Source organism: Dermatophagoides farinae, chromosome 4 (assembly GCF_024713945.1).
Source record: "Dermatophagoides farinae isolate YC_2012a chromosome 4, ASM2471394v1, whole genome shotgun sequence".
In the NCBI taxonomy this organism is placed as follows: Eukaryota; Metazoa; Arthropoda; class Arachnida; order Sarcoptiformes; family Pyroglyphidae; genus Dermatophagoides; species Dermatophagoides farinae.
In genome coordinates this window covers 2,119,801-2,147,347 of record NC_134680.1, presented here as the reverse complement: position 1 = coordinate 2,147,347, position 27,547 = coordinate 2,119,801, and the positions used below count along the sequence as shown (strand labels likewise).

Here is a 27,547-nt window from a genome sequence, read left to right as displayed (position 1 = left end):
ATTTTGTTTTCTGTTTGGTTGAATATTGTCTCTTTAGTCGTTTTGGTCGTCTCAAATTTAACTTTTTTTTCTGCTTTAGAGTTCTATATGTTGTTGTGTTGTTGGTGTTGTTTTTTTCCATTTTTCTTTTTCTCATTTCAACATTTGAAAAATTTCAAATTGAATGAAATGAAAAAAAAAGAAGAAAGTTTGCCCGATTTATGTGAATCATATTTTTTTTCTTTACTTCAGGAAATTTAATTTTAATTTTTTTTTCTCTTGTTTCATTTCATAGTATTTTCCATATTTTTAAATTGAATTTTCACTTCTTTTTTTTTGTTCATTCAAAATATCCAAATTGCTTGTAGATGTTTTTGGATCAATATCAGGCTTTTTTACAATTTTTGTGTTGCATTTTCTTTTGTTGTTGTTGAAAATGAAACTTTTGTTTTTTTTTTTTTTTTGACCATTCTGATTAGTGAATACAATGATGATGATGATGATGGAAATAAACTAACCGGCAAAAAAGCATGAAAAAAATCAGAAAATTTGATAAACTTTTTTTTAGTGAATAAAAGTTAAAAATGTCTGTGGTCAGTTGTCTAACTTTTTCGTTTCAAATTTTATAAAATTTGTATTTATACCAACAACATCTGTAAAAGTGTGTATTTTATATGAATTATATAATATGATGGAACATAGTTCAAGTAAAATGAATCTAAATCAAATTTAATCAAGATTTTGACCAAAGAAAAATGAATTTCATTTTTTTTTCACACATACAAAACTCATTCACAATGAAAACACACATATAATGAAATCAATACTGGAAATTTTCGATAAATAGACTAATTGTTACGACAAGCATCACATCGATCCCGATAGATAATTTGATTAATTAATCGAATGATTTTCTATGAATGGAAAAAAAACTGCGATCTGTGTTTGTGATCGAAAAAAAATATCATTTCAATTATCATTATTAGTATTCATTTAGTGTTATCTTGAATGAGAAAAAAAAAGTGAAAATACAGATAGTTAGCGGGAGTGTGTGTGTGTGTGTGTGTGTGTGCGGGTGTATGAGTTTCTTATTCACACTTGATTCTTTGCACGGTTTCTATACTTGAAAAAAATATGGCTATCTGAGTGTCCCGTATATCCGATTGGTGTCCACCATTATACACAAAAGTGTGCCATGATCAAAAGTATTTATTTGCCAATCATTTTTGGTTTCTTTTTTCTGATTCTTTATTCTCATTGTATGTTTTCCAGTAATGTGTGTGTGTGTGTGTGTACATACGTTTCACATTTTTATATATTGGTCTTTCGGTTATTAATACCAGAAATAAACAAAATATATATTGTTAAATGTTATGTAACAATCAATTAGACAAAAAAAAAATTTTTTTTTTGTCTGTGTGTGTGTGTGCGTGTGTTTCATATGGTTCTATGTGTTTTTTTTTTGTTGTCTTTCATTTCATTTCATTCACTACATCCATTTACAATTGATGTTGATATTATTTTCCATAATCATTGTCGTTGTTATATAAATAGCAATATGTATCCATTGAATTATTATTTTTCATAACAACAATACTAACTAATAATAATAAATTGATTGAATAAAAACCTATCCATTCGTTTTATTCCATATATTTATATAGTATATTTATAGCTCAAAATCGATAATGGTAGATATGGTATAAGTCGATTATGATGATTCGGTTTTTGTTTTCATTCTCTTTTTTTTACCAAATTTTATTCCATCATTCATTTAAGCTTTTAAAGACATTATAATCAATTCAAAATTTTTTTTTCTTCAATAAACCATTGATTTTAAACAACAACAACAACGACAACAGCAAAGAACATCAATTTTTTGATTCGATGAATCTCAGTCTGTTTGTATTTGTTTGTTTAGGTCTGTAAATGAAATGATGATTTTATACCACAATTTTTTTCAATGTATCAATTTCATTATCATCACTCACTCTCACTCTCTCTGTCTGTGTATGGGTTTTTTATTTTTTTCTATTTGGGTTTTTGAGTAAACATTATTGTTATTGATACAGAAACCATCATCAGCATATCTTTAACAGCAACAGCAACAGCAACAACAACATTGTCATTGTCATTATATCAATATATTATACACATTGTACGTAAATTTTCTATACATTTCCAAACACATGTATCTAAAACAAAACAAAAAAAAACAGAAGAATTTTCTCAATATTTGATTGTATCAAATGATGAAGGATGAATGAATGAACGATTCCATAGAATATTCGTGAATATAAAAGAAAATAAAAAAAACACACTATACTCTAGTAATAAAAACAACAACAACAACAACATGCATCATCGAACATGAATGATATGATTTACTAAACAACAAAAAATACCAAAGGAAAAAAAACAAAAATCATTGTACAATTGGTCAATTGAACATGCTAAATATCTCTAGAATAGTAATGATAATCACTGTGAAACGAATTCAATTGAATTTTTTTGATTTCGATTTTTTTTTCTATGCATTACGCAACAATCAGTTGTTTGTTTGCATGCAAAGTTTGTTTTTCATCAGTTTTTTTCCCTGTCTCAGACATTTCAATATTAATCAATTTTTTCTTTCCTTCTTTTTTTTTGGTTGGTTTATTTGTCAAGATCATATTCAAATATGCAAACAAACAAAAAAAAAACGAAAGAAAAACGATAGAGAATTATAAATAACACACACACACACACACCCATCTGACACGTCAAACCAATCGGAGCGAACCAAAAAAAAAAAAAATTGTTTCATTTCCTTTTTTTTCATGCGTTTCTGATTCCCAAAAGTTATGTGAAACGTGAAACACTCATATCACACATATCACTACCGGATATGACAAGAACGAAGCCAAAGAAAAAAAAAACAAAACAAAAACAACAAAAAAAAAGATCGATTCGAAATGGTCATCAATTGATGCTGATGGAATATTGTTTCAGAAACTAAAAAAAAAAAAAAAGTTTTTCGGTTCATAAAGCGAGAAAAAGAGAGAGAGAGAGAAAAAAAATGATCATGTTGACAACGATGATCAATTGTGATTCTCATTATTATTGTTATTATTGTAGCTATTGTCGTTGATTTCATCATCATATGCAATAAATAAATATTCTGTATCTTTAGTTGAGATTTTATTTTTGCTTTTTTTTTTTGGTTTCCTAATCAACAAAATAAAGAAAGTTATTATTATAAATGATAATAATGAGGAATAATAATTTTTCCTACAGTTTTTTTTTCTATTTTACAACCATATATATTATGATGATTCAATTCTAATTCAAATTCAATAAAGAGAGCGAGAGAGAGAGAGAGAGAGAGTGTGTGTGTGTATATTTGCATATTATTATGGATTCTATAATGATAATAAATTCTTTCATCCATATTGTTCACATTAGTCAGTTGACGTTATTATCATCATCATCATCATCATCGTCGTTGTTGTTGTTGTTGTCGCCATTGATATTGCCAAAATAAAATTGATGCTTTTGCTGTTGTTGTTGTTGTCGTCGTTGTTGTTCGTGTGTGATAGATAGGCCAGAAAAGATTTCCGATTTTTTATTTGGAAACTTTTTTTTGTTGATGAAAAGAATTTGAACTTTTGAACACACCCAATAGTTTTGATAGCGATTGTGGCAAAACAAATGGCTTTTTGATTCAATTTTTCTTTTTTTTTCTTGGATTTCAATATTTTTGGATAAAACTATGAACAAAATAAATTTTCTTGAAAATGAAAAAACTTTTCATCGTCAATAATTTTCTATTGAATTCAACGTGTAATAGTTAAATGGGGTGGAGTGAAAAAAAGTTACATTAATCGACTTCATTATATATGATGATGATGATGATGTAAAGAACACCATTTATTAAGTGCGTGTGTGTGTGTGTCTTGCATCATTATCATCATTTTTTTTTCATTTAATGACAAATAATCGATCAGATTTCTGTGTGTGTGTTTGTGTGTGTGTGGTGACTTTAACTTGATTGTTTTTATTTTCTTCTCAAAACTTTTTTTTTTGTTCTCATTTTCCACCTCATTTGATTATTCACATGAATATAATGATTGCATATTAATAATTAGCAATCGGTGATTGAATACCGTTTTCATTTTTTTTTTTTGAATATATAATCAAATTAATTCATTTTCATAGGGAATAAATAATTTGAAATTGAATTTGATGAAAATTCATGAATCCTAATAACTTAAACTGAATGTGCATGCGTTTATTCAAATTGCAAAAAAAAATGAATGAATATTCCATCATCTAATGATGATCGTTAAGTAATGAAAATTAGTTAAAAGCGAAAAAAAACGCAAAGAATTTATTCATAAATTTATGTTGATGATGATGATGATGATGATGATGATATATGTTTTTTTTCTTAATTATTTAAAAAGAAATAAGATTTGTTTTTCTCTTCATACTTTGCCATTTGAATGAAATTCAAGTAGAAGATGCACATGAATTTTTTGGACTACATTTTATTCAAAAAAAAAAAAAAATGAAAATTTAAAAAATTAATAATAATAATGATGATGATGATAATGAAAAATGAATATTTTTCATTCACATTTCTGTTTGCATTGAAAAATTATTATTATTATTATAAGAGAAGAAAAAAATGTTCAAATTCTTAACTAAAGAATGTCATGACATACATACACACACAAAAAAAAAAATAAAAGAAAATTCTGTCATAAAATGACTTTAATGGTGTTTAGTTTCTTTTCTATTACGTTTAAAATGATGACAATGATGGATAAGGTATATATACAAGCTCTAGCACACGCAAACAATGATAACGACGTTGGCTTTGTGTGTTTGTGTTTCTACACTCAAACCAACCCCTCCCCCCGGTTTAGAATCAGGAATAGGTTTTTTTTCTTGCATTTTTTTGTGGTTTTTTTTTCTTGATAAACCAAACAAAAAAAAATGTTTGAACTTTACTTTTTTGTATTTGTTTTTTTTTCACTTCCATTTTGTTTGAAAGAGCATCGCGTGCTTAGTCACTGCCATGAAAAAAGTTACTATCAATTTATACGGCAATATCTGGGTTTACACCATTGGACATCATATTTTCACTAATGAATTGTGTTATTCTTGTGAAAAAAAAAACGAAAAACGAGCTATCACTGTTTACTATATATGAAACGATAAATGATTGGAAAAGCAGAAAAAAAATTTATTCTTGTTCCAAAGAATTTCATAATATAAAAATTATTATTCATGGTCAAAATGAGAAAAATATTCCATACACACACACACACACACACTCAAAACAATACGAGACGACCTTGTGATGATAATAATAATAATAATAACTTGAAATGAATTTTTTTTCGTGTTTTGTGCTTCAAATTCTATGAAATTCTATGCAAATTGAATGTCATTTATTTATTTATTCATTCATTCATTCATTCATCGATATTTGGCATTCAAAAACAACAACAATAGAAAATGGATAACTGCAGAAAATCATTGAACATTATTTTAAGTGAATGAAAAGCAATAGGAAAAAAATGTCAATCCAATCAATGACAGGTACTTGTGTATAATATTTGAAACACATTTGTATATGACAAATGAAATTATTTTTTTTTCTGTTCTATGAACATAAATGAATTGAATGTAAAAAATTATTGTTGATTCATTCATTTTGAATGGGATTGATAAAGTTCAAAGTTCATCAAAACATTGTGTGTTTGTGCAAATTCTTAATGAAGTAAGCAGCGCCGTTTGAATTTCAAATAGATAAAATGATGTTTATTGTATAATTTTCTCATTATCCGTTGAAGAATGAAACAAATTCAAACAAACGGAACAAAAAAAGCCGTATTTTAATTTAAGAATTTTAAATTTAGAAAAAAAATTTGGTATTTTAATTCAGAAAAAAAACAATTCAAATCTAGATTTACTATGATATAATGTCTACTGTCTTCATTTATTTATTCATAAGTGGATGTTGTTTATCATCAATGATCATGAATCAAATTCGTATTGTAATGTGTTCATGAAAAAGTAGAAATCTTTTATGCGATCAAATCATTATAATCAAAAACACTTTTATACTTGAAGAAAGATTTTCATTAACCAATTAATAACATAGTGAAACGAATCCCATCAGCTCAGAATGAGTTGATCTTTTTCAATAAATAAAGCGTAAACAATAAAGAATTTCTGCTTAAAGAAAAAAAAGAATAGACTCACTTAAACCTTTTTTCCATCCATTTTTGTTTTCAAATTCCTAACAGAATAATACAGACCAGAATTCAAATTTTAACTAGACTTTACTTTCAATGTGGAAACACACACACACACACAAACACAATGAATGATTGAATGTCAAAGTCAAACTAAATCTAAATTATTCACAACATTTTTTTTTTCATTGATGGAACAAGTGAAAAAAAAATCTTTGCAAAACAGACAGAGAATTAATTGGATTATCGAATTATTTCTGAAAAAAAAGAAATATGAAAATCATACAGAGTTATATCGAAACCGACAGCAAAGTATTACTGTACAGTAAAGAATTTATTGATAAAGAAAGAAAATTTGTCAAAATATGCCGGTCTATTTTGTTTTTGTTTTTGTTTTTGTTTTTGTTTTTGTTTTTGTTTTTGTCTGTCTGTTTATTTCTGTTTTTTTTTTGTTCATTTCAATTGGGACGACAATCACAACCATAATATACTGGATGAATAAATTAATAATGATGATGATCAAAAGTTGTTTTTCTTTTTTTCCAATATCACAAAATACCAAGCTAAAAAAATGGATAAAAAAATATTGACACAGAGTGTATTTATACGACCAATATCAATTTGTTGCTGTTATTTAATGTTTTTATCAATTTATCAATGTTGTAAAGCGATTCTCAAAGGATTTTTGAAAAATTCTAAACACATACACACACACACCGAAATCTAAACAAGAAAAATCACTCCAATTTTCTTGGATGTGTGCGTATATTTTAAAGATTTGAACCAGAAATAAATAAATAAATCTTCTTAGCCTTTGATTTTTTTTTGTTGTTATTGTCGCTGAGTTCTGTTTTACTTATATATGGTTATTATTATTGTTTTTTTTCTCTTTTTTTACAGATTTTTTTTGTTCCATAAATGGAAAGTAAACGTACCATGAACATCACAAACACACATGACATCCGTCCTGTTCATATACAATGCAATTTTCATAAAAATTCATGTTTCTACGATTATTGTGAATAGAAAATCATGAAACAAATGAATTGGAAAACAATAAATTTTGTTTAATTATCAATTTCATTGAATCAATTAATTTATTGACAACAACACCTGAAAAATAATCATGGAAGGTCATAATATATTTCAGAATATAACATTATCATTTTGGACAAAACCAAAATCATTATCATTGATTAATAGTAATAATGATCATGATGATAATGGTACAAATGAATCATCTATTCATAGTGATCATTGGTCATCAATGGCCAATGATAATAATAATAATGATAATATTACGAATGATAAAAATATTCATACCACTGTTGATGAACATAATGGTGGCAACATAATGAATACGATAAGTATAAATCTATGGCAGCCATTCAATAATAATAATATCGAAAAAGTTGTAACTACAACAACAACAACAAAGCCAATGACAACAAAGAACAATTTTCCAATTAGTTTTATTACAAAAAATTATCGAACAAACAATGATGATAATAATAATGGAACTGTCCAAACAACGATGATGTCGGATAAAATATTGATCGAAATGAATAAATCTAAACAACAACAGAATATTGCTCAAAATGATAATCTATTCCGAATGATTGTAGATAATGATGATAATGAAACGATAATATCAACGACGACGACGGAAATACCGGAAACGTTATCATCATCATATTCGAAAAATTTATTAAAAGAATTATATCAATCATCAATGATTAATGGTCAACAAAACAGTAGTATACATTATTCATCATCAAAATCAATTGTATCACATAATCACAATGATCGTCTTATTATCCATGATAATAATGATGATAATGGATTTCAACGAACATGGAAATCAAATTTCCACAATTCAACAACAACAACCACAACAGAAGAAACATTGACGTTGATGACGACAACGGAATCAATATTAAATAAAAATAATAATGATAATGATAATGATAATTTTATTGATTATGAATGGTCAACGTTGCGACCATCTACGACAATATCACTGAAAAATGATTCAAATAATAATGATAATAATGATTGGCCAAATTTTGGATTTAATCACAGTAGTGATAATGATTTATGGAAAAATTATTGTACAAATTTAGCGACAAATACCGATACAAATATCGAAACATCAGCAGCAGCATGTTTATTAAGAATGTCTGCGTTTGATAATGTTAATAATAATGCTACAACAATGGCAACAACATCCGGTATGAATTTAACGGCAACAACAATGATGATAATCAATGATCATCATCAAATTGATCTTGAACATGAACGTGTTTATTGGGCATTAATATTGATTATATTACCAATATTGGCATTGTTTGGAAATTTTCTCGTCATTTTAAGGTATTTTTCTGGTGTTTGTTTTGCGTTTTTTTTTCTAAATTTCAACAATTTTCAATACATAAAAAAAACAGTGTTTATCGTGAACGAAGCCTACAGACTGTTACGAATTGGTTTATTGTAAGTCTTGCATTTGCCGATCTATTTGTTGCTATACCGATGCTATTTTCAACGTATGTTATGGTAAGTTTTCTATTATAGTTTTTTTTTATCCATTGTGACATCTTGATGAAAATCTATTAGATAAATGTTATATTCGACTTGAATTTCATTTTTTTTATACACAAATTCCTGTTCATTATTATTTCAAGTGAATGTGAATACATTTCACACAAAGCCAATACAATTATTTTAACGAGAACGATAATAATAACTAACCAACCACAAATAACTATGGATTATATGTTGTATATAATGTAATGTCAAGTAACCATAAACGAAAAAAAATGAACAGAAATCTTCAATAAGGATTGATGATCAAAGTTATATGAAAAAAAACTGAAAAAATTTGATCGTTTTTTTTTAAATAAAAAAGACAAAGACCAACCAAGTCGTTATTTTTTCAGCGTATATCACACGCTCAATAGTTGAACTAGACTTTACAGAACTAGAATTATGGACATTGTGCTCTTTTACACACACAAAAAAAATCAATCGGTAATTGTTCAATAAATTCACACAGAAGCAAAATTGATGTGTTTATAAAATATTTAGTCTTTCACACAAAGACATTTGTTGTCAAAAAAAAGAGCAAGATTATTATTTTTTTTCTGTTTGTTTTCGAGAATCTTCTGAATTCTTTTTTTTCATAAAAATTCAATTTCAGATCAAATGTCATTATGGGGTATATTTCGACATTTAAAACAAAACAAAACAAAAACAAAACAAAAAAAATTTCTCACTGTTTGTATATTGAAAACAAAAGTAAGTGAAAATGCGAAAAACAAATTCAGAAAATAAAATAAAATAAAATAAAACAGAATGAATATAGATAGAGAGAAAGAGAAAAGATCAACAACAAGAAAATGTTTCAGGAAAAAAAAAACTTTGATGATGATACCCAAGAGATTTAAGCCAGGATTTTGTTTGTTTAGTTTTTGAAAAATTTCTGAACCATGAAACAAAACAAAGAAAAATCCTTTTTATTCTGTACTTTTGTTTTAGCTCTCTTTTTCATTGTGTGTGTGTGTGTTTTTTTTTGATGATGAAAATTTTATATGATTAAATAATTGAATTAACGTGAGAAAATAGATGAATATTCGTTTTTTTTGCACAGAATAATAAACAATAATAATAATTATGACAATGATGAAAGAAACTTGGTTTTGTTGAAAAAATCTATTTTTTTTTTGTTTAGGTTAGGTTAGTAAATATAGTAAATTCTCTTTTCATTTGAAAATTCCTTTTGTTTTTTCAGTCCGCTCATGGAATTATTTACCTAGGATACCTTAAATTAGGATTTTCATTTCAATTTGCATCTTTTCTGGCTGATGTTTAATGTTTTTTTTCTTGGCACCAAGTAATCTTATCTTTTTTTTATTATTTGAATATTCATGTGGAATTACATTAGCTTTTATTTTGGAGATTTCATGTCAATTGAATTTTTTCTTTTTAATTTCATTTAGAATGAATGGATTTTTTTCTGGTTCTTTTCATTCCTATCACTTGTGTAATGTGAAACCTTGATAAAATAGATTATTTGATGATGATGATGAAACCAAACAAAGAAAAATATGAAATAAAACAATGAAATTTTGATTAATAATTCAACTGAATAAAATGGACATTATGACGGCTAAAATTAGATGAATAGATTCGTACCGAACCAAACAAATCGACGGAAATTATTTTTGTCAATGTTCATCGCGAAAAGCATACAAAGAAAGGAAGAGAGAATGCCAAAAAAATAAATGAATTCGAATCACCATCCCGTAACGTCCAGGAAATTATCATCAAATTCATTCATTCATTATCCGGTTATTTCTGTTTGTAATAATAATGATAATAATTTTATTGATCATTATCATTTTGGGAATACTACACACATATATATAGATGGACAATGCGATCATCAATAAAAAAAATGAGAAACTGAAAAAAAAGTAGAAATTTTCTCATCACAAAATACACACATACACACACCCACACACACACATAATGGCTATGGGCATCTACTGTGGAACAAATAACAAGAAAAAAAATATTTATATGTAGAGATGAACAAGTGAAAAATATATAAATCAATCATCATCATTATTTAACCATTAATTGAATGTTGATGTTAATGATGATGATGATGATAATGATGATGGTCATCCTTAACGATAATGAATGAATTGTGTGTGTGTGTGTGTGAGCATTCAAAGAATGGGACCGAAAAAAAATGACAATGAAAAATGATGATAGTAATAAAGTTTTCTGTTCTATTTCTTTGTAAGAAAAATGAAATGAATTGAATGTATAATAAATAAATAAAAAAACAAAATGAAGAATATCAAATATGGATAAGAAATATATAATTGAATATAATCAAGAATAATAATAATTTGTTTGTGTGTGAACAAAAGAAAATATTATGATGTTGATGATGATAAATAATGACCATTGATAATGATGATGATGATGATGATGATGATTGAATTTAGATGTATAAATGGTGGTGACATTTATTCGAATGGACTGGACAAATGATGAATGGGAATTGTTCATGAATTCTTATATATAAATTTGAACAGGAAAAAGAAATTAGTGATAGACAAAAAAAAATGGAAAATTCTTATGTGCCTTATTATGGCCGTAGGTGTATGGTTATGAAATAAAAAACAAAATTTATTTATATTTTTATTTCTTAAGCTTTGAATTCATTTTCATTTCATTTTTTTTTGTAGTGAAAATAATTTCGGTTTTTCTAAGATAAAAAAAAAGAAACCGAATTGCAAAAACCATTGATTACATGTATAGCCGCAAGGTGTCTTATGATGATGATGACCAGTGCTGATGATGGTGAAATTTACAGAAATATAATAGACATAATAATACTAGATGATTGTTGTGTCGACTCAAATAGAAAAACATAACAAAACCATGTTTCCTGAAAATGATGATTTACCCATCATCATCATCATCATCATCATCAATCTCATCAATTTTGATACCAATTGGACCATTCTTTTTTTCCAATAAAATCAATTTCATGTTTTGAGGAAAAAAAAAATTTTCCCATAATTTCACTGTTCATCAAGTTTGTGTGTGTGTGTGCAAAATGTTGATAAAAAAAAATAAATAAAATACTTTAATAAAAAAATTTACAATTATCGATTTATAATAAATTTTTATCGATTACATTTCATTTTCAAAACAAATTCTAGGTGAATGTCGATTGGCAATTAAGCGAAACAATATGCGATCTTTATATTGCCACGGATGTTATCTGTAGTACAGCATCCATATTCAATTTGGTTGCCATCAGTTTTGATCGGTATGTATTTTTTTTTTGTTTCTATTTCCATTTTCCAAATTCACCGAAATAAATGCTACAACCATTACATTGAAATGAAAAAAAATTATATAAAAAAATTTAAATTGCACAATTTTTTTTTCATCGAGAAAATCGACATTGAACGTATGTACATTTTGGTTGTCAACAACAACAACAACAACAACAATAAAATAATGATAATGATAACGACAAAATGTATTGATGAGAAATTGGGCAATAAAAAAAAAAAATTGAATTTGAAAAAAATGTTAACCAACTAGTGAGAGAAAAAACGACCAAATTCAAGACTAATTTTCAACGAAAAAAAAAATTTAACGGCTATTTTTTCTTTGATTAAAATTCATTTCCATATATATATATACCGCGAATAACTATACAAATAGTAAAATATCCGATAGTCAATATAATAAATTCTGTAGGATACAATATTGGATTGCACACACATACACATGTAGAAATTGTTTTTTTTTAATTTCCTTTAAAGCTTTTTTTTTATCTCGAGTCTCACACACTAGCCACATTATATGATCATCATTGAAAACAGTGGTACTTTTTTTTCTGAATTTTTGTTCATGAAAAAAAAGTTTGGCTTCCGCTTTGATTTCTTCTTGTTATTATTTGAACATGGAAAAAAGTTTTTTTTTTATTCACTATTTACATACAACTTGATCGATAACATTTTTTTTTATATATGTGAATGGTTGTTGTTACTGTTCTGGTTTTTTTTCAGAATGAAAATGACAACCAAAAAAAAAAAAAAAAAAAAAAAAAAAATAATAACCTTATTTGTTGTTGTTGTTGTTGTTGTTGTAAGATTTTGAAAATTACACCATCATTTTGGCCAATGGCCATTTAGCCGAAATTCCGGTATTACATTAATCGTGTGTATGTATGTATGTATGTGTGTATAAATCAATTGAATGACAAACAAACAAATCTAGGAAAAAAAAAGTTTTCATTGGTTTTCAAGTGTAAATCGGAAAAAAACAAAATTATTCTGCAGTATCGAATAAATAAAAAAAATTCTTTTCGATTCTATTATTGCCAATTATTTTTACAATATATACAAAATTGAAGTTTTCACAATAAACACACATGAAACTTGTGCAAATGATCAATTCTATTTGTATCTTCATTCTATTTGTTTTTAAATTATTTTATCAAATTTAAATTTTTTAATTTCATGATTGCTTTTTCTATCTGTCTGTTTTGTTTTGTTTTATCATTTTCATAGATATATTGCCGTTACACATCCAATATTTTATTCAAAACATAAAAACGATAAACGTGTTATAATTACAATCATTTTAGTATGGATGGCATCATTCGGTGTTGGATTACCAATCATGCTTGGTGCAAATACATCACCAGAACGTATACCTGAATTATGTATATTTTATAATTCAAATTTTATTATATATTCATCATTATGGTCATTCTATGTACCTTGTGTTATGATGGTTATATTATATTATAAAATTTTCAAAGCAATACATGATCGTGCCAAGAAAAAAATGGATCATATTGGTAGTAGTTCCGGTGATGGTGTTGGTGGTCATCAGAAAAAATCAATCACAACCGGAAATAATCAAAATAATAAACTTTATACAGCTGTAACAATGAATAATAATACAAAAAATAATAATAATAATATGATGTTGATGATGAATCAAACGAATAAGGCAAAAAATATACTTGGTATTGAATCAACAAAAACATTGGAATCAATTTCATTGAGTAAACAATTACAGATTTGTCCAACAACAACAGTAACAACAAAATTAGATAAACGACATCAACAACAACAACAACAATCACCGCAGCTACAGATTCATATACCAAATCAAGATCTGAATATTAAAAATCATATTTCAACAACAGCAACTACAACAACAACATTACCAACTGTATCGATTATATTAACGAATACAACAAATTTAACAAATTCAAATAATGATAATTGTATTGAAACAAGTAATAGTGATAATATTGAAAGTCGATTAGATGACGATGATGATGAAGACGATGAAGATGATGATGATGATGAGGATGATGACGATGATGACGATGACGATGACGATGACGATGACGATGATAATTGTAAAAAAAATTCAACGATAAAAACATTGAATGATAAAGGTGATAATTTCATTTGATTTGTTTGATTATTATTGAATTTTAATTGATCTTTTTTTTATCTCTCTCACTTGTATGTTTCAAATGGATGTATGGCTTCAGATAAATCAGAGAATCCAATAAAATGTGATATGTTTTTAGTAGAAAATGCTGTAGCAGCAGCATTAAATACAACAACAACAACAACAAAACATTGTGATAGTGATAGCAGTTCAACAACATTTGATTCTATATCCGGTAAAGAAAAAAAAGATTATGATGATGATGGTAATCAAAAGGAAAAAGATGATGAAAATGAAAATGAAAATAATAATAATAAATTGAAAAAACAACAACAAAATCGACAAAAACGAATCCAAAAAAATTCACGAATGGCACATACATCGGATCATCATACAACAACGACAACAGCAATAGCGACAACAACATCAACAACGGCAACGACAACAACAAATATAGATAATAATATTCGACGTAAAAAAATGACAAAAATTCGAATAAATATTGATAATAATGATGATGAAGATGATGATGATGATCATGGAAAATTAGTTGATCCATCAACCAATGGACCAAATTGTGGTGGTAGTAGTGAGGGTGTTATAGGAACAAATATAAATGATGGTGGTACAACAACCGGTGATGGTAGTGGCGGTAGTGGTAATACCGGTGGTATTAATGATATCACAATTCATAATAATAATAACAACAATAGCAGCAATATTATCGATGATGATGGTTATCCAAAGAAAAAATCTCGTTTTAATCTGGGTAGAAAACATAAATCAAGTCGTAAAAAAAGGGAAAAAGTATCGGCACGCCGTGAACGTAAAGCAACAAAAACATTGGCCATTGTTTTAGGTAAGTGAATGGAGAATTTTGCCATGATAGAAAAAAACTTTTGCGAAAAAAAAATTTGAAAATTCTTAATTTATTCCAATTTTTTTCGCCTATAATAATAATAATAATAATAATATTTGATTGCTGCTTGCTGCTGTTTGTTGTTGTTGTTGTTGTTGCAGAATATTCTGAATTCTGTATTTTTTCTGAAATGCTGACACATAATAATTTCATTCCTTTGTTTGTAAAATATTACTTTGTTGTCGATCAAGTTTTTTTTAGAAATAGAAAGTTTCTTTTGGACAACAACAACAACAACAACAACATCGACAAGAAAACTGGCATTTGAATGGACAAAACTTTGCTTTTTTTCTTTCTCTTTTTTTTGCTGTCATTTTGTTTCAATCTTATGCTAGGTATGCAAACAGACGTAGATTATTCTAAAATTATTGTTTTTTTTTTTTTTTGGTAATCAGATTTGATGCAATAAATAAAGGTGTGGAATGTCAGACAGGTGCTGTGTGTGTGTTTGCTAAGAAAAAATGACAAGCAACTTCTTCTCACTATTATTAAAATGATCATTTTTGTTTCAAATCCAATCACATCGTATGAAAGAAAAAAAAACATCAAATCAATGCTAAGAGAAAAAAAATCATACATTTTCGTGACCAATCCAGATTTTTGATCAATGAATCGTGTCCAATATTCAAACAGCGAATAAAGAATGAAAAAAAATTCCCAATAAATTCAAAGCTCTTCAACGAAAAAGATTTTGATTTTTTTTGATCAATTTGAATCTCATTCATGATTTCGCATTCATTTTTTAAAATTATTTTTTTTCTCTCAAGTAATTCGAACATTTATTTCATCGATCAACATTGAAATTTTTTGAATTCTTGTTTGCCAACAAGAAAAAAAATCGTGATAATAACAAGAATTCATTCTGGTATTTGATTTAGACACATTATGCCATGCCATACGAGTAACAAAAGAAAAAAAAATACAACATTTGGAATAAATTAGATTGAAAATAATGCATAATGTTGTGAATAAATAAAAAACAAACAGACACACGCAAAGCAAAGCATCAACAACAGCAGCGGCAGCAGCAGCAATCTCATTGATTAACAAATATTATTACATAACATTTTCAATTTATGTTCATTACAATTAACATAAAATTTATTATTTTCTCTTGTTTTGTTTTGTTTTTTTTTCATTACCATGATGAATTCCAGGTGTTTTTCTACTTTGTTGGACACCATTCTTTAGGTATGTAACAAAAAAAAAATCAACTGATTGATATTGATTTATATATAATTTAATGATTGATCATCTATATTTAGATTTTCATGGATGGTGATTTGATTTGATATTTATTGTTTTTATTCTTTATTTTATTATTTTTGTTGTTTTCTGGAATTTTGATGCATGTTTGATTACAATTCTGTGTTCGTGTGTTTATATAGGTGCGTGTGTTTGTGTGTAAACAAACGAATTCAAGCTTATCGGCTTGTTCAAAAAAAAACTCAGAGAAAAAAATTAAAATTCTGCAAAACAATTGGCAAATGCTGTGCCATTAGAGAAAAATGAAAACAAAAACATCAAACACAACTAAACTAAACAAAAATTTAATTTAATTTTAAAAAATGAAATATTTGTCTAGCAAAGCATTTTTTGAGAATATTTTCATCTTTATTGTGTGTGTGTGTTTGTGTGAGGTTATCTAACCAATAATTTGTAGATTTGAAATTTTTTTTTCTTCTGATTTTCATGCTTCTTGACAAGAAAGGTCGTGTGTGTGTGTATGTGTTTTCCAAGTAATTCTAATCTCACGATATTTAAATGGTCTATTGTGTGGTTAGCCGCTTGGTGTGTATACAAAAATACACCTACCTATTTGATTATACATTAATGATGATGATGGGTTAACCGTTAACCCATTATTGCTCACCATTATCAGCGTATTAACGTTGTGAAATGAAGATTTTTTTCATTTTATTTATTAGCCAGATTTTTTTTGGCCATCAATTTTCTTTCTCTACAAATTTAACATAAAAACAAAAATAAATGGATGCCTTTTTCTATTTAAAAAACAAAAACAAAAAAATTTAATTTTCATATTAAATTTGGTCATATTTCGAAAAAATTATTTTTTTTTCTTCATAAAATAAAACAAAACAAAACCAAAAAAAAATTCAATTCATTTTCAGCAATAAATTGTGGCTTTTCTCATAAACACCATTTGAATTATGGAATTCGTTTACTTTTGTTGATGCTGCTGATGATGATGATGATGATGATGAACATCAACCCGAAATGAAAATGCCAGATTTTGTTTGCATTTTTTTCTATTTTTTTTCTTGAGTTAAAAAAAACAGAGAGAAACCGAAAAATAATGATTTTCTTCTGCCATATATAAATTATTTAAATCTTTATTTCATTAGTTGATTATGGAAACTTTATTTATATGGGAAAAAAATATTTTGGCTGCAATTTCTATATAATAATAATAATTAAGATCATGAAAATCATAAGATAACATTCGTTTGATTGTGTAATTTTCATATTAGGTTCATCATAATGTTAGCCATTCAATGATTTTTTTTTCTTGCATAATCAAAATAAATATTAATAATAATAATAATAATAACCACAGGAAATAAAACTGAAGTTTTTTCTGAACCATCAGATCAAATTATTCACTATGCATGTATCTTTTTCGTCTATTTTAAAGAAACATGAAAAATATTTTTTCGTCCTGTTCAATTTCTAGTTTATCCGTGGTTGTTTGTTTGTTTGTTTGTTTTTAAGATTATCATCATCATCGTTTTTTTTTCAACGACAACGAATATAACGATTTTGAGAATATTTTTTTTTGCTTGTTTATCAAATTCATCATCATCATATACTACTATTCCCTGAAACTACACACACACACAAACTAACATGATCACAATGATTATGTTGATAATAATATTATTATTGTTATTATCATTGCTTTTTTTCTACTTCTTCTTCTTCACTTTCATCATTTTCTTATTGTCATTTACTGTTACTATACTGCTATGATGATGATGATGATGATGATGAAACTAGATTCGGAAACACTTTTTTTCCACGTCAACCTATTTAGACAATCATAATATTCAGTATTTGGAACATATATGTAGGAATATAGCTACTGACCAGATAAGCAACATAACATAGCCATAATAATAATAAAAAAAAAGAATATAAATGATAATAAAAAGTGTCTAGTATTTGTGTGTCGAGTTTTTTTTCAAGTGAATTTTTTTTTCGTCTTCTTCTTCTTCTTCAGGGGTTATTGGTGTTTTTTTTTGTTTGTTTGTTAGCACAAAAATGTAATTTTCTTTCACTTTTTTTTCTTTATTTATACATCTTTTTTTTCATTTGGTCTCGATTTTCAATCAAGAATTCCATACACAAACACACACTTGAACACTCACACACACACACATTCACAGCTCAGATACATTTGGAAAGGAATGTTTTCATTTAAAAGTTTATTTCTCTCTTTAACAGTTATTTTAAACGAAAAGAGAGAGAGAGAAAAAAAAACACGATTCGTAATAATGATAAAAACTTTATGTATAAGATGATGACGTTGAAAATGACAATGATACAAACAATGACAATGACCATCGACAACTAACAACTTTGTTCTGGTAATATCATCTAATCGATTCTAAAATGGACAAAATCCAAAAAATAAAATCATTGTATCGTTGTTTTATTTTTTTGTTCCATTTATATTCATTCATTTCATTTATTTTTTTCAAGTATTTTACGGTAATCGTTTCATTGTTTATTTCTGGTATTTTTCAGTTTATTTGTTTGTTTGTTTTTTTCCGCTACTGTTCACAACGATGAATGAAATAAGAATTTTATTCTTTTTCCGTGCGTCTTTGTATTTGTATTTGTGTGATGATGAAATGAAATGAAATGAAATGGAAAAATAAATGTCTTGAAAACGTTTTTTATTGTTTTTCATGATGATGATGATGATAATGATGATGATTTCTTTTGATAATGATCAAACAACAACAACAACAACAACAAAAACAATTTGATCATACAATTCTTTATTCATTTCTTTTTTAATTTTAAAATTTTCCATTTGTTTTCACGTTTTTCTCTTTCTATCTCGCTCTTGCTCTGACAAACGCTATTAATTTTGATACCATATTTGATACATTCAAAATTGAAATTTAATTATCCATAGAAATTGAATCATTTTATTCTATTTTCTTTTTATTTTTTTGTTTTGTTTTCAAATAATAAATTGTTTTGGCTCATTAACGCATATGTTTTTGGTTGACAACGACGACTACGATAACAACAACAACAACAACAAAAATCAATAATAACACACACACACACACACACACTGAAATCATCCAAAATATCAACAATCACATGATGATGGATAATTTATTTGAATTGTAAATGAAACAATTTTTTTCTTGGAACTGTTTTCTTGCTTATAACATTCATTCATCTCTCTACATTATTATTGATCAAAAACAACAACAACAACAACAACAACAACAACAACGACATCATCAAAACAAAAAAAAAATAATACAAATTCTTATTGCTCATCTATTTAGCTGTAATATTTTGGATGCAATTTGTATAAAATTACATGAAAATCATTTTATACAATCAGATTGTCGCCCTGGTATGACGGCATTTTTGTTGACCACTTGGCTTGGATACATGAATAGCTGTAAGTAACATTTTCCATTTTTTCCTTTTTATTTCTGATATTTTTCCTGTTTCCGTCCATATATTAATCGTACGATATGTATGATAATGTTGTTGTCATTATTTTGATTTTTAAAATCAAACAAAATTTATCTGTGTAATCATTTTTTTTCCTGTGGAATAAAATTCATTCGTATAGGAATTTTCAATCGTTTCTCGATTGTGTATGTGTCATTTTTTTTTTTTGAATGACGGAAAGAAATTTGTTTTTTTTCAATCTTTAAATTCGTATTCTATTCTTTTCTGGGGGGAAAAAAAAGGAAATGAAATTCAATTATTACAAATTAAACACTCTACCTATACTAAGACGTACACATAAAAGTCAGAGAAAAAGTACACAAACAAACAAAAAGAAAATAATTAACAAATGCTTAGATGAAACTTTGTCTTTCTCTCTCCCTATCTCTCGTTTTTTTTACACTTGAATGATGATAAAAATATGATGCCTGTGCTTATATTCTTGAATTTATTTTCTTACTTCACACACATGATAAAAAACTACAATTACAAACATTTAATGACTATAATTATTATGAACTAAGTAAGAAAAAAAAAATAAATTAATTCAATTCCTGTATGTGTTAGTGTTTGTGTTAAATGTGTTTGTAGCCCTTTTTTTTGACAATATTATTTTCTTTCTATCTCTTTTTCTATTTTTTCTATATTCATTAAACCTTACGACAAAAATCCATTAACAACAACAACAACAAAAAAAACTACTGACTACTGATCATCACTATATATTCGCTATTTTTGTTTTGATGACAATAATAATGACGACAAACTGAATATTAATATATATGGTGGTGGTTAAATCATTCATTGGTTATTATTATTGTGAACGAAATAAAAAATGAATAAATTCTCAAAATACACACGCACGCACATATATAAATAGGTGCCAATCCTCTCATCTATACAATTTTCAATACAGGTGAGCTTATTTTTATTTCTTACCATTTCTTGTCATTATTCACTTTTTTTTCCCAAATTTCCAATTAATTCATAATAACAATAATAATAATCATCTCATCATTTTCTCTCTCTCTCTCTCTCTTTTGCTTTGTTGCTTATACTTTGTTTCATTTCATTTCGCCCATTGCAAACATTTGCTACACATCAAACATATACAAAAGAATTTCGAAAAGCATTCCGTAAAATATTATGTAATTCATAGCCTGTAGCAAAATATTGTGGATGCTGTTGGTAGTTTAAATAATAATGATCAACAACAACAACAACAACAACGGTGGTGATGGTAGAAACAAAACAAAAAAAAAACGATTATATTGATGACATAAAAAAACAGTAAAAAAATGATTATGTCACCAGCCACTGAGGAAACGAAAAAAAACCAATGTAAGTGTTTCTTTCTTTTTCATTTGTTCATTTCAAAGATCTTTTTTTTTTTGTTTGGTTTTTTTCCATTTCCATTTCCATTTTTTTTCTCATCTTTCGGTTTCTTATTATTATCTCTTGTTGTTGTATTTTTTCTCTTATTATCATCATTGAAATTATATTCTCATTTTTTTACATAATCATCACAACGAAAAAATAAATGAAAATCTTTTCCTTCTTTTATGTTTTTTTTTCTATTTTCTTCACCTTTTTTCCACCTTAAATTGCCGCAATAGGGAATGGATTTTCGTCGAATAAAAAAAACCTTCACAAGTCGAGAAATATGAAGAGAAAAATACAAAAAAATGGATTAAATATTGAATTCTAAATGTCAACTATTTGTCATGTGTGTCAACAAATGCTTGTAGGCGATATCCGTGTATGCCAGTGTCATCTATTTATGAAATCTTTCTATTCAAGAATGTAGAAATAAACACAGTGAAAACAAACAATGGAATGAACGAATGAATTATAATGATACAGCACTGAAAAAAAAATACTAAACTTGGAAAAAATCAACGACAACGACAACAAAATGAATTAATTATATCTACATTGAAAGAAACAAAACAAAAAAAAAACTAGTGAGACAAAGAAAAACAACAATTCAATTGAATTTATCGAGAAGAAGAAGAAAAAAAAAGTTTCATAGAATATTCTCATCATGTGTTGTGATACGTTCGTTGAATCCGAACACTGATTACTGATGATCGTGGGAAATGATTTTGAAATCATTCATATATTCTGATTACATTAATGAGAATGTATATGTATGTATTGTTGGCAATGTTGTTGAAAATGTAAATTTTCGACAAAATCAAAATCCGGATTTATCAGAATAATTTTCATCGTTTTCAGAATACAATGGAGAGACAACAACAACAACAAAAAAAAAACAATCAATAATTAAACAGTGAACAATATATATATACAATATTTATTACTCTTCAGTATTCAGTTCACAAGTTTCTATCGAGATTTTTTAACAAAAAAAAAAAAAAAAAAAAATAATCCACAATGAAACTTTATCGACAAAACAATTTTCACATCGATTCCAAAACATTTGATTTTGTCTCACCTTGTTAAATTTTTTCACACGTTTTTCCTTTTTGTTTTGTTTTGTTCTTCCTCTTTTTTTTTGGTTTCCGGTTAAAACGATTGAATTTTGCTGCTGTTGAATTTCAATTACAATTCAATGTATATAAATTATTTATGTGAATAAAACAGAAATTTCAATATTTTAATGATAAATATTGTTTTTTTTTGTTTGTAAATTCTTGAATTTTTGTCACTGAAAAACTTTCATTTTACCATTTTTTTTGTTGCATTTCATATGTTTCATGACTATGTTATTCAATATTGATAAAGAATTTGTTTTGTTTTTTGTTTTTTTCAACTCCCAATCTTTGTATCTTTGTTGCTGTTATAAATATTAATAAAATTGAATTTTTAAAATTTTTCTTCAGAAAGTTTCCGGAAATTTTTTTTTTTAACACAGAAAAATTTTTCATTCATATTATCGGTGGATGGTGAACAAAAATCTGTTGTTATTTAGCAACTTTTACATTATTTTTTATGTCAACAAAACAAGTGTTGTTTGGTGAAAGAGAAAAAAAATTCAGTTTCCCTTTTTTTTTGTCAATATCGATCGAAAACGATATGATGATGATGATGTTGATGTAAATAGATTGTTATTTTACTTTAGTTTCAATCAAAGTTTTTTCAACAGCCTGAAAAAAAACGATTTCCGTTTGTAGATCTTGCAACATCATTATGATTTGTTTGAATAAATTTACATTTCTATAAAACATCAGTCATCAGCCATCATCGTTATCATCATCATCATGTGAATCGTAAGCGCAATTGACGAAATGATTTAAAAATTTTTGAGAAAAAAAAACTTTTTAAATTTTGCTTCAATTTTAAATTTTTTTTTTTTTTACACATTATTCACTATATTTTTTCCCTACTTCTTTGTATTGAATGTGTGTGTGTGTGTGTGTGTGTGGGTGGGTGAAATATAAAAATATTGAACCACATTGACTATCTCTGTTTTTTATTGCTAATACCCACAAATAAATTGACTTTGAATATTAGCAAACCAAGAAAAAAAAACTCTGAGAAATAAATGAATGTCTCTTATGGCCGACCAATGTTTGAAAGATTCAGAGATTCATTTTTTTCACTGAAATAGATGATGTTAAACTTAGATTTTTTTCTTGCGAAAACAAAATTCAAAAAAAATGAATATATAATGGCCACAATATGTGTATGATGTATGTTATGGACAAACATTATTGGCCAGAAAATAAAGAAACCAAAAAAAAGACAAATTTTACATCTATACAGCCTTGAGGCTTTTAAGTAAACTTTCTCTATATTTTTTTTTCTTTCTAGAATTTGAAATAAAACTATGTAAATAAATATTCATCATCAGAATTTGATAAACAAACGAACAAACAAACAAACAAACCAGACAAATCGTGTTCAATGAATTCTCATCTTATTCTCTTTCGATATCGAATATGTAAAAAATAATAATAATAATAAAAAACTAAACCTAATGCCTAGGATCAATGTGCAAAGGAATTATCTGGTTGTGTTCAATTCAAGAATAAATTTTAAATTTTTTTTCTATCCACTACTCTGCCAAATTCTGAATTCTATCGCTCGGATTGTTTGTTCAAAAACATGAAACAAAAAGAAAATTTATTCCAATATAAATTCAATGTAATGAAAAAAAAAACTTTTCATGGACTATATTTTTGATAAAGCATTAATGGCTCTGAAAAGTTTTCGTCATTTCTTCATTGAATTTTTTTTTCACCTTCTAATTCAAGGTACTTATATTTTAGTTACAGGATTTATTTATTTTATCAAGTTTATTTCATTCTCACTTGATTGTTTTCAGTATACTTGAATATGAAACAAAACAAAAACTATGAAATAATCACATCAAAAAAAAAAAAAAACTTTTGTTGTCTATGATATGTGGGTTATGTAGAATAAATCCTGTAATAATAAACAGAGAGTTTGGCTAGAGGAATATTTACAAGAAAAAAAAAATCATTCAAAATGCAATTTTGTTTTTCATCAACAAGAGATTTTATATTTCGAAAATAATCATTATGGCCGTAGCTACTTTTCTTCCGATATCCGGTTTGTTTAGTTCTGTTTTTACTGTTAAATATTCGATCGAATTGAAATTCGAAATCGAAAAACTAAAACTTGTGCAATGGATGAACGAAAAAAAAATGGTCCAATCATCATCATTGGTGATATATAATTGACGATTACAATTTTAACATTCCGCAGATTTTTTTTTTTTTTATTTCATTCCAGATAAATCAAATTGTACGCGAGCAGAATAAAAGTTCGACAACTGTTCTTTTTGCTTTTTTTTATCACTTAAATCTTTGAGAGTTTGGGAAAAAAGAACTTCATTTATATTAATAAATATTATTTGATTTGATTTGATTTGATTTTGTCTTTGATTTGAACAACAACAGAAACAAACAAAACGATTTTCTGTAATGTTTACGGGTATGTGTGTGTAGTTGTGGACACTTAAAAAAAATAATATATATAAAATCAAATAAGATTCGAAAAAAATTTCTATCGCACACAGAAAAAAATGATTTGAAAAATCATGAGCTTTTCATATACACTGTGTGTGTGTTGTGTTGATGTTTGTTTAATAAATCAATAAATTCGAGTTGATTCGATTTTTGTTTTTTTTGTGATAGATGAAATCAAAATGAAAAAAAATGATGATAATGATGATTTGTTAAATGGGAAAAAAACAATTCGACAATCAATTCAAAATTTTAAATGACTTTCAATTTGTGTTTCGTTTGGGTTTTTTTTTCTTTGTGGATTCAACGTGTACGAATCGAATTGTGATGAAAATTTTTCACTATTCATTTTATATTCAGGTATTTTACTTTTTTATAATGATAGAAATTTCTATATTTGGATTCTCAATAATATTTGCTCAAGAATTTTTATTTTTTCTACTTCATTCTCAGTTGGAATCCAAAATTATTATTTGAAAAACATTCAAACGAACACAAGGACACACACCGGGTATCCATCTGTGAAAGAAAAAAAAACCGAAAAGTGAATTGAATTCAACAACAAGAACGACAAAGATGATGACGACGACGACTACTACAATGGCAACATGCCTTTGAATTGTCAATTGAAAAGGAGAAAAATGAAAAAATTTAATAACAAAAAAAAATTTCCCCTTTTTTTTATCAATTGCTTCCACTGATTTAACCAGCGGTAAATAGGTAACCATTATGTTTGAACCAAAAGTGAAGAGTGAAAAAATACATTCGATTTTTTTTTGTGTTATTTTTTTCAACCATTATAAATATGAATGGTTTCAAAATTCATTAAAACATCGATTAGTGCTGACATCTATCGATGAATCAGTATTACTTACATTTTCATTAAAAATGTTTTTTTTCTATTGAATAGAGAAGATAAATAAATAGATATTTTGGATTTTAAAATAAACCAACCGGGAATTAATCATCATCAGAATCGGATAATAGGAAAAAATTCGTGCATAATCTTTACAATCTATTTATCTATGTTATTATGATATTCATTGAAAAAAAGATTTTGTTGTTGCTGAATTTATTTTTATTTATTTTTTTTTTTTTTTTGATTCTACCCACCCGCTACAACACCGTCACCGTTTTTTACTTTTTGATTGAATTTTTTTTCCGTAACTGGTACATATAATTTAAATGGTAAGTTTTTTTCACCGGCTTTAACGATGCTTATATTTATGATTTTTTTTTCTTTTCCATCTTTTTTGGTACAGGTTTTGATGGAAAGAAAAAAAAATGTACTAAACACATAATCATCAATGGCCGTGGTGGTGGTAGTTGTGGAGAGAAGAGGACATCTTTTTCTGTTATTATATTCGAACGGTTAGGATTTTTCTTTTATTTTCATCATCATCATTTTTTTCTTTGATCGGCTTTTTTTGTTGCACAATAGATAGTACACCATGATGATATTATTCATCGGGACCCGAATATTGTCGTCATCGTTTTTTATTCTTGGTTTTGGAATGCAAAATGTATATATGTGCGTGTGTGTGATGTGTACACAAATGTCCTAAATTTATATTTTGTCTTTTGTGAACGAAAAAAATTTTTTTTTTCTAAATTCGGATATAACCGGATTCTATATATGATGTATTCATTAAATATATAGAAACGATACAAAATAATATATCGAAATATCGTATCGACGAATGCCAAATACAAATAAATTGATAGATAAATAGATAGGATAGGTAAGTTGCTAAAGGTAACATAATTCTATATGCAACATTTACTAATATATTGGTACAAGTTTCTTTCTTTTTCTTCCCTGTTGTACCGTCAAGTATGATGATGGAAAGAAAAAAAAGAACTTTATTCTCAACGAAAAAATTTTTTTTTTCATTATTATTAATCTCATGTATCATGAGTGATATGGAGATAGAGAGAGAGAGAGAGAGAGAGAGAGAGAGAGAGAGAGAGAGAGAGAGAGAGAGAGAGAGAGAGAGAGAGAGAGAGAGAGAGAGAGAGAGAGAGAGAGAGAGAGAGAGAGAGAGAGAGAGAGAGAGAGAGAGAGAGAGAGAGAGAGAGAGAGAGAGAGAGAGAGAGAGAGAGAGAGAGAGAGAGAGAGAGAGAGAGAGAGAGAGAGAGAGAGAGAGAGAGAGAGAGAGAGAGAGAGAGAGAGAGAGAGAGAGAGAGAGAGAGAGAGAGAGAGAGAGAGAGAGAGAGAGAGAGAGAGAGAGAGAGAGAGAGAGAGAGAGAGAGAGAGAGAGAGAGAGAGAGAGAGAGAGAGAGAGAGAGAGAGAGAGAGAGAGAGAGAGAGAGAGAGAGAGAGAGAGAGAAGAAATTGGATGGATATGGAATGGGATAATGAAAGAATTGAATAACTAGATATGATTATGTTGATGATGATGAGGCGGAGAAATATATATGCTGAACATGGGAAATACGATGACAAACATACAACATACAAACATCATATCAAACAAACAATCATTGAATGAATTGAAAATATTCTGTCAGTACATAACAACAACAACAACAAAAATTTTATTTTTGGAGTACAGAATTATATTGCCTTATAAGCAATGAGAAGATTCATGGAAATAAAGAAGTTTTTTTCCCACACACAATTCTTCGGAAATTTTTTTCCGGAATATTTCCAAATGTTCCGGACAATGAATATGTAGTGTATTTGTTAACTACAGTCTATAAGATTTCGA

The 27,547-nt window shown here is 26.9% G+C and overlaps 1 protein-coding gene across 1 annotated transcript in view; it reads left to right on the top strand.

The window, feature by feature from the left end:
• The window catches only part of LOC124500437 (uncharacterized), a 41,588-nt gene extending 19,745 nt beyond the window's left edge, over window positions 1-21,843 (top strand). Inside the window, exons 2-11 of the mRNA XM_075730204.1 lie at window positions 7,128-8,600; window positions 8,672-8,780; window positions 11,966-12,075; window positions 13,331-14,235; window positions 14,335-15,093; window positions 16,311-16,344; window positions 19,707-19,825; window positions 20,762-20,797; window positions 21,000-21,222; window positions 21,498-21,843. Coding sequence (XP_075586319.1) covers window positions 7,354-8,600; window positions 8,672-8,780; window positions 11,966-12,075; window positions 13,331-14,235; window positions 14,335-15,093; window positions 16,311-16,344; window positions 19,707-19,825; window positions 20,762-20,797; window positions 21,000-21,040 — 3,360 coding nt within the window. The 5' untranslated portion in view covers window positions 7,128-7,353 and the 3' untranslated portion in view covers window positions 21,041-21,222; window positions 21,498-21,843. The remainder of the gene's footprint in view (window positions 1-7,127; window positions 8,601-8,671; window positions 8,781-11,965; window positions 12,076-13,330; window positions 14,236-14,334; window positions 15,094-16,310; window positions 16,345-19,706; window positions 19,826-20,761; window positions 20,798-20,999; window positions 21,223-21,497) is intronic.
• The last annotated feature ends 5,704 nt before the right edge of the window (window positions 21,844-27,547 follow it).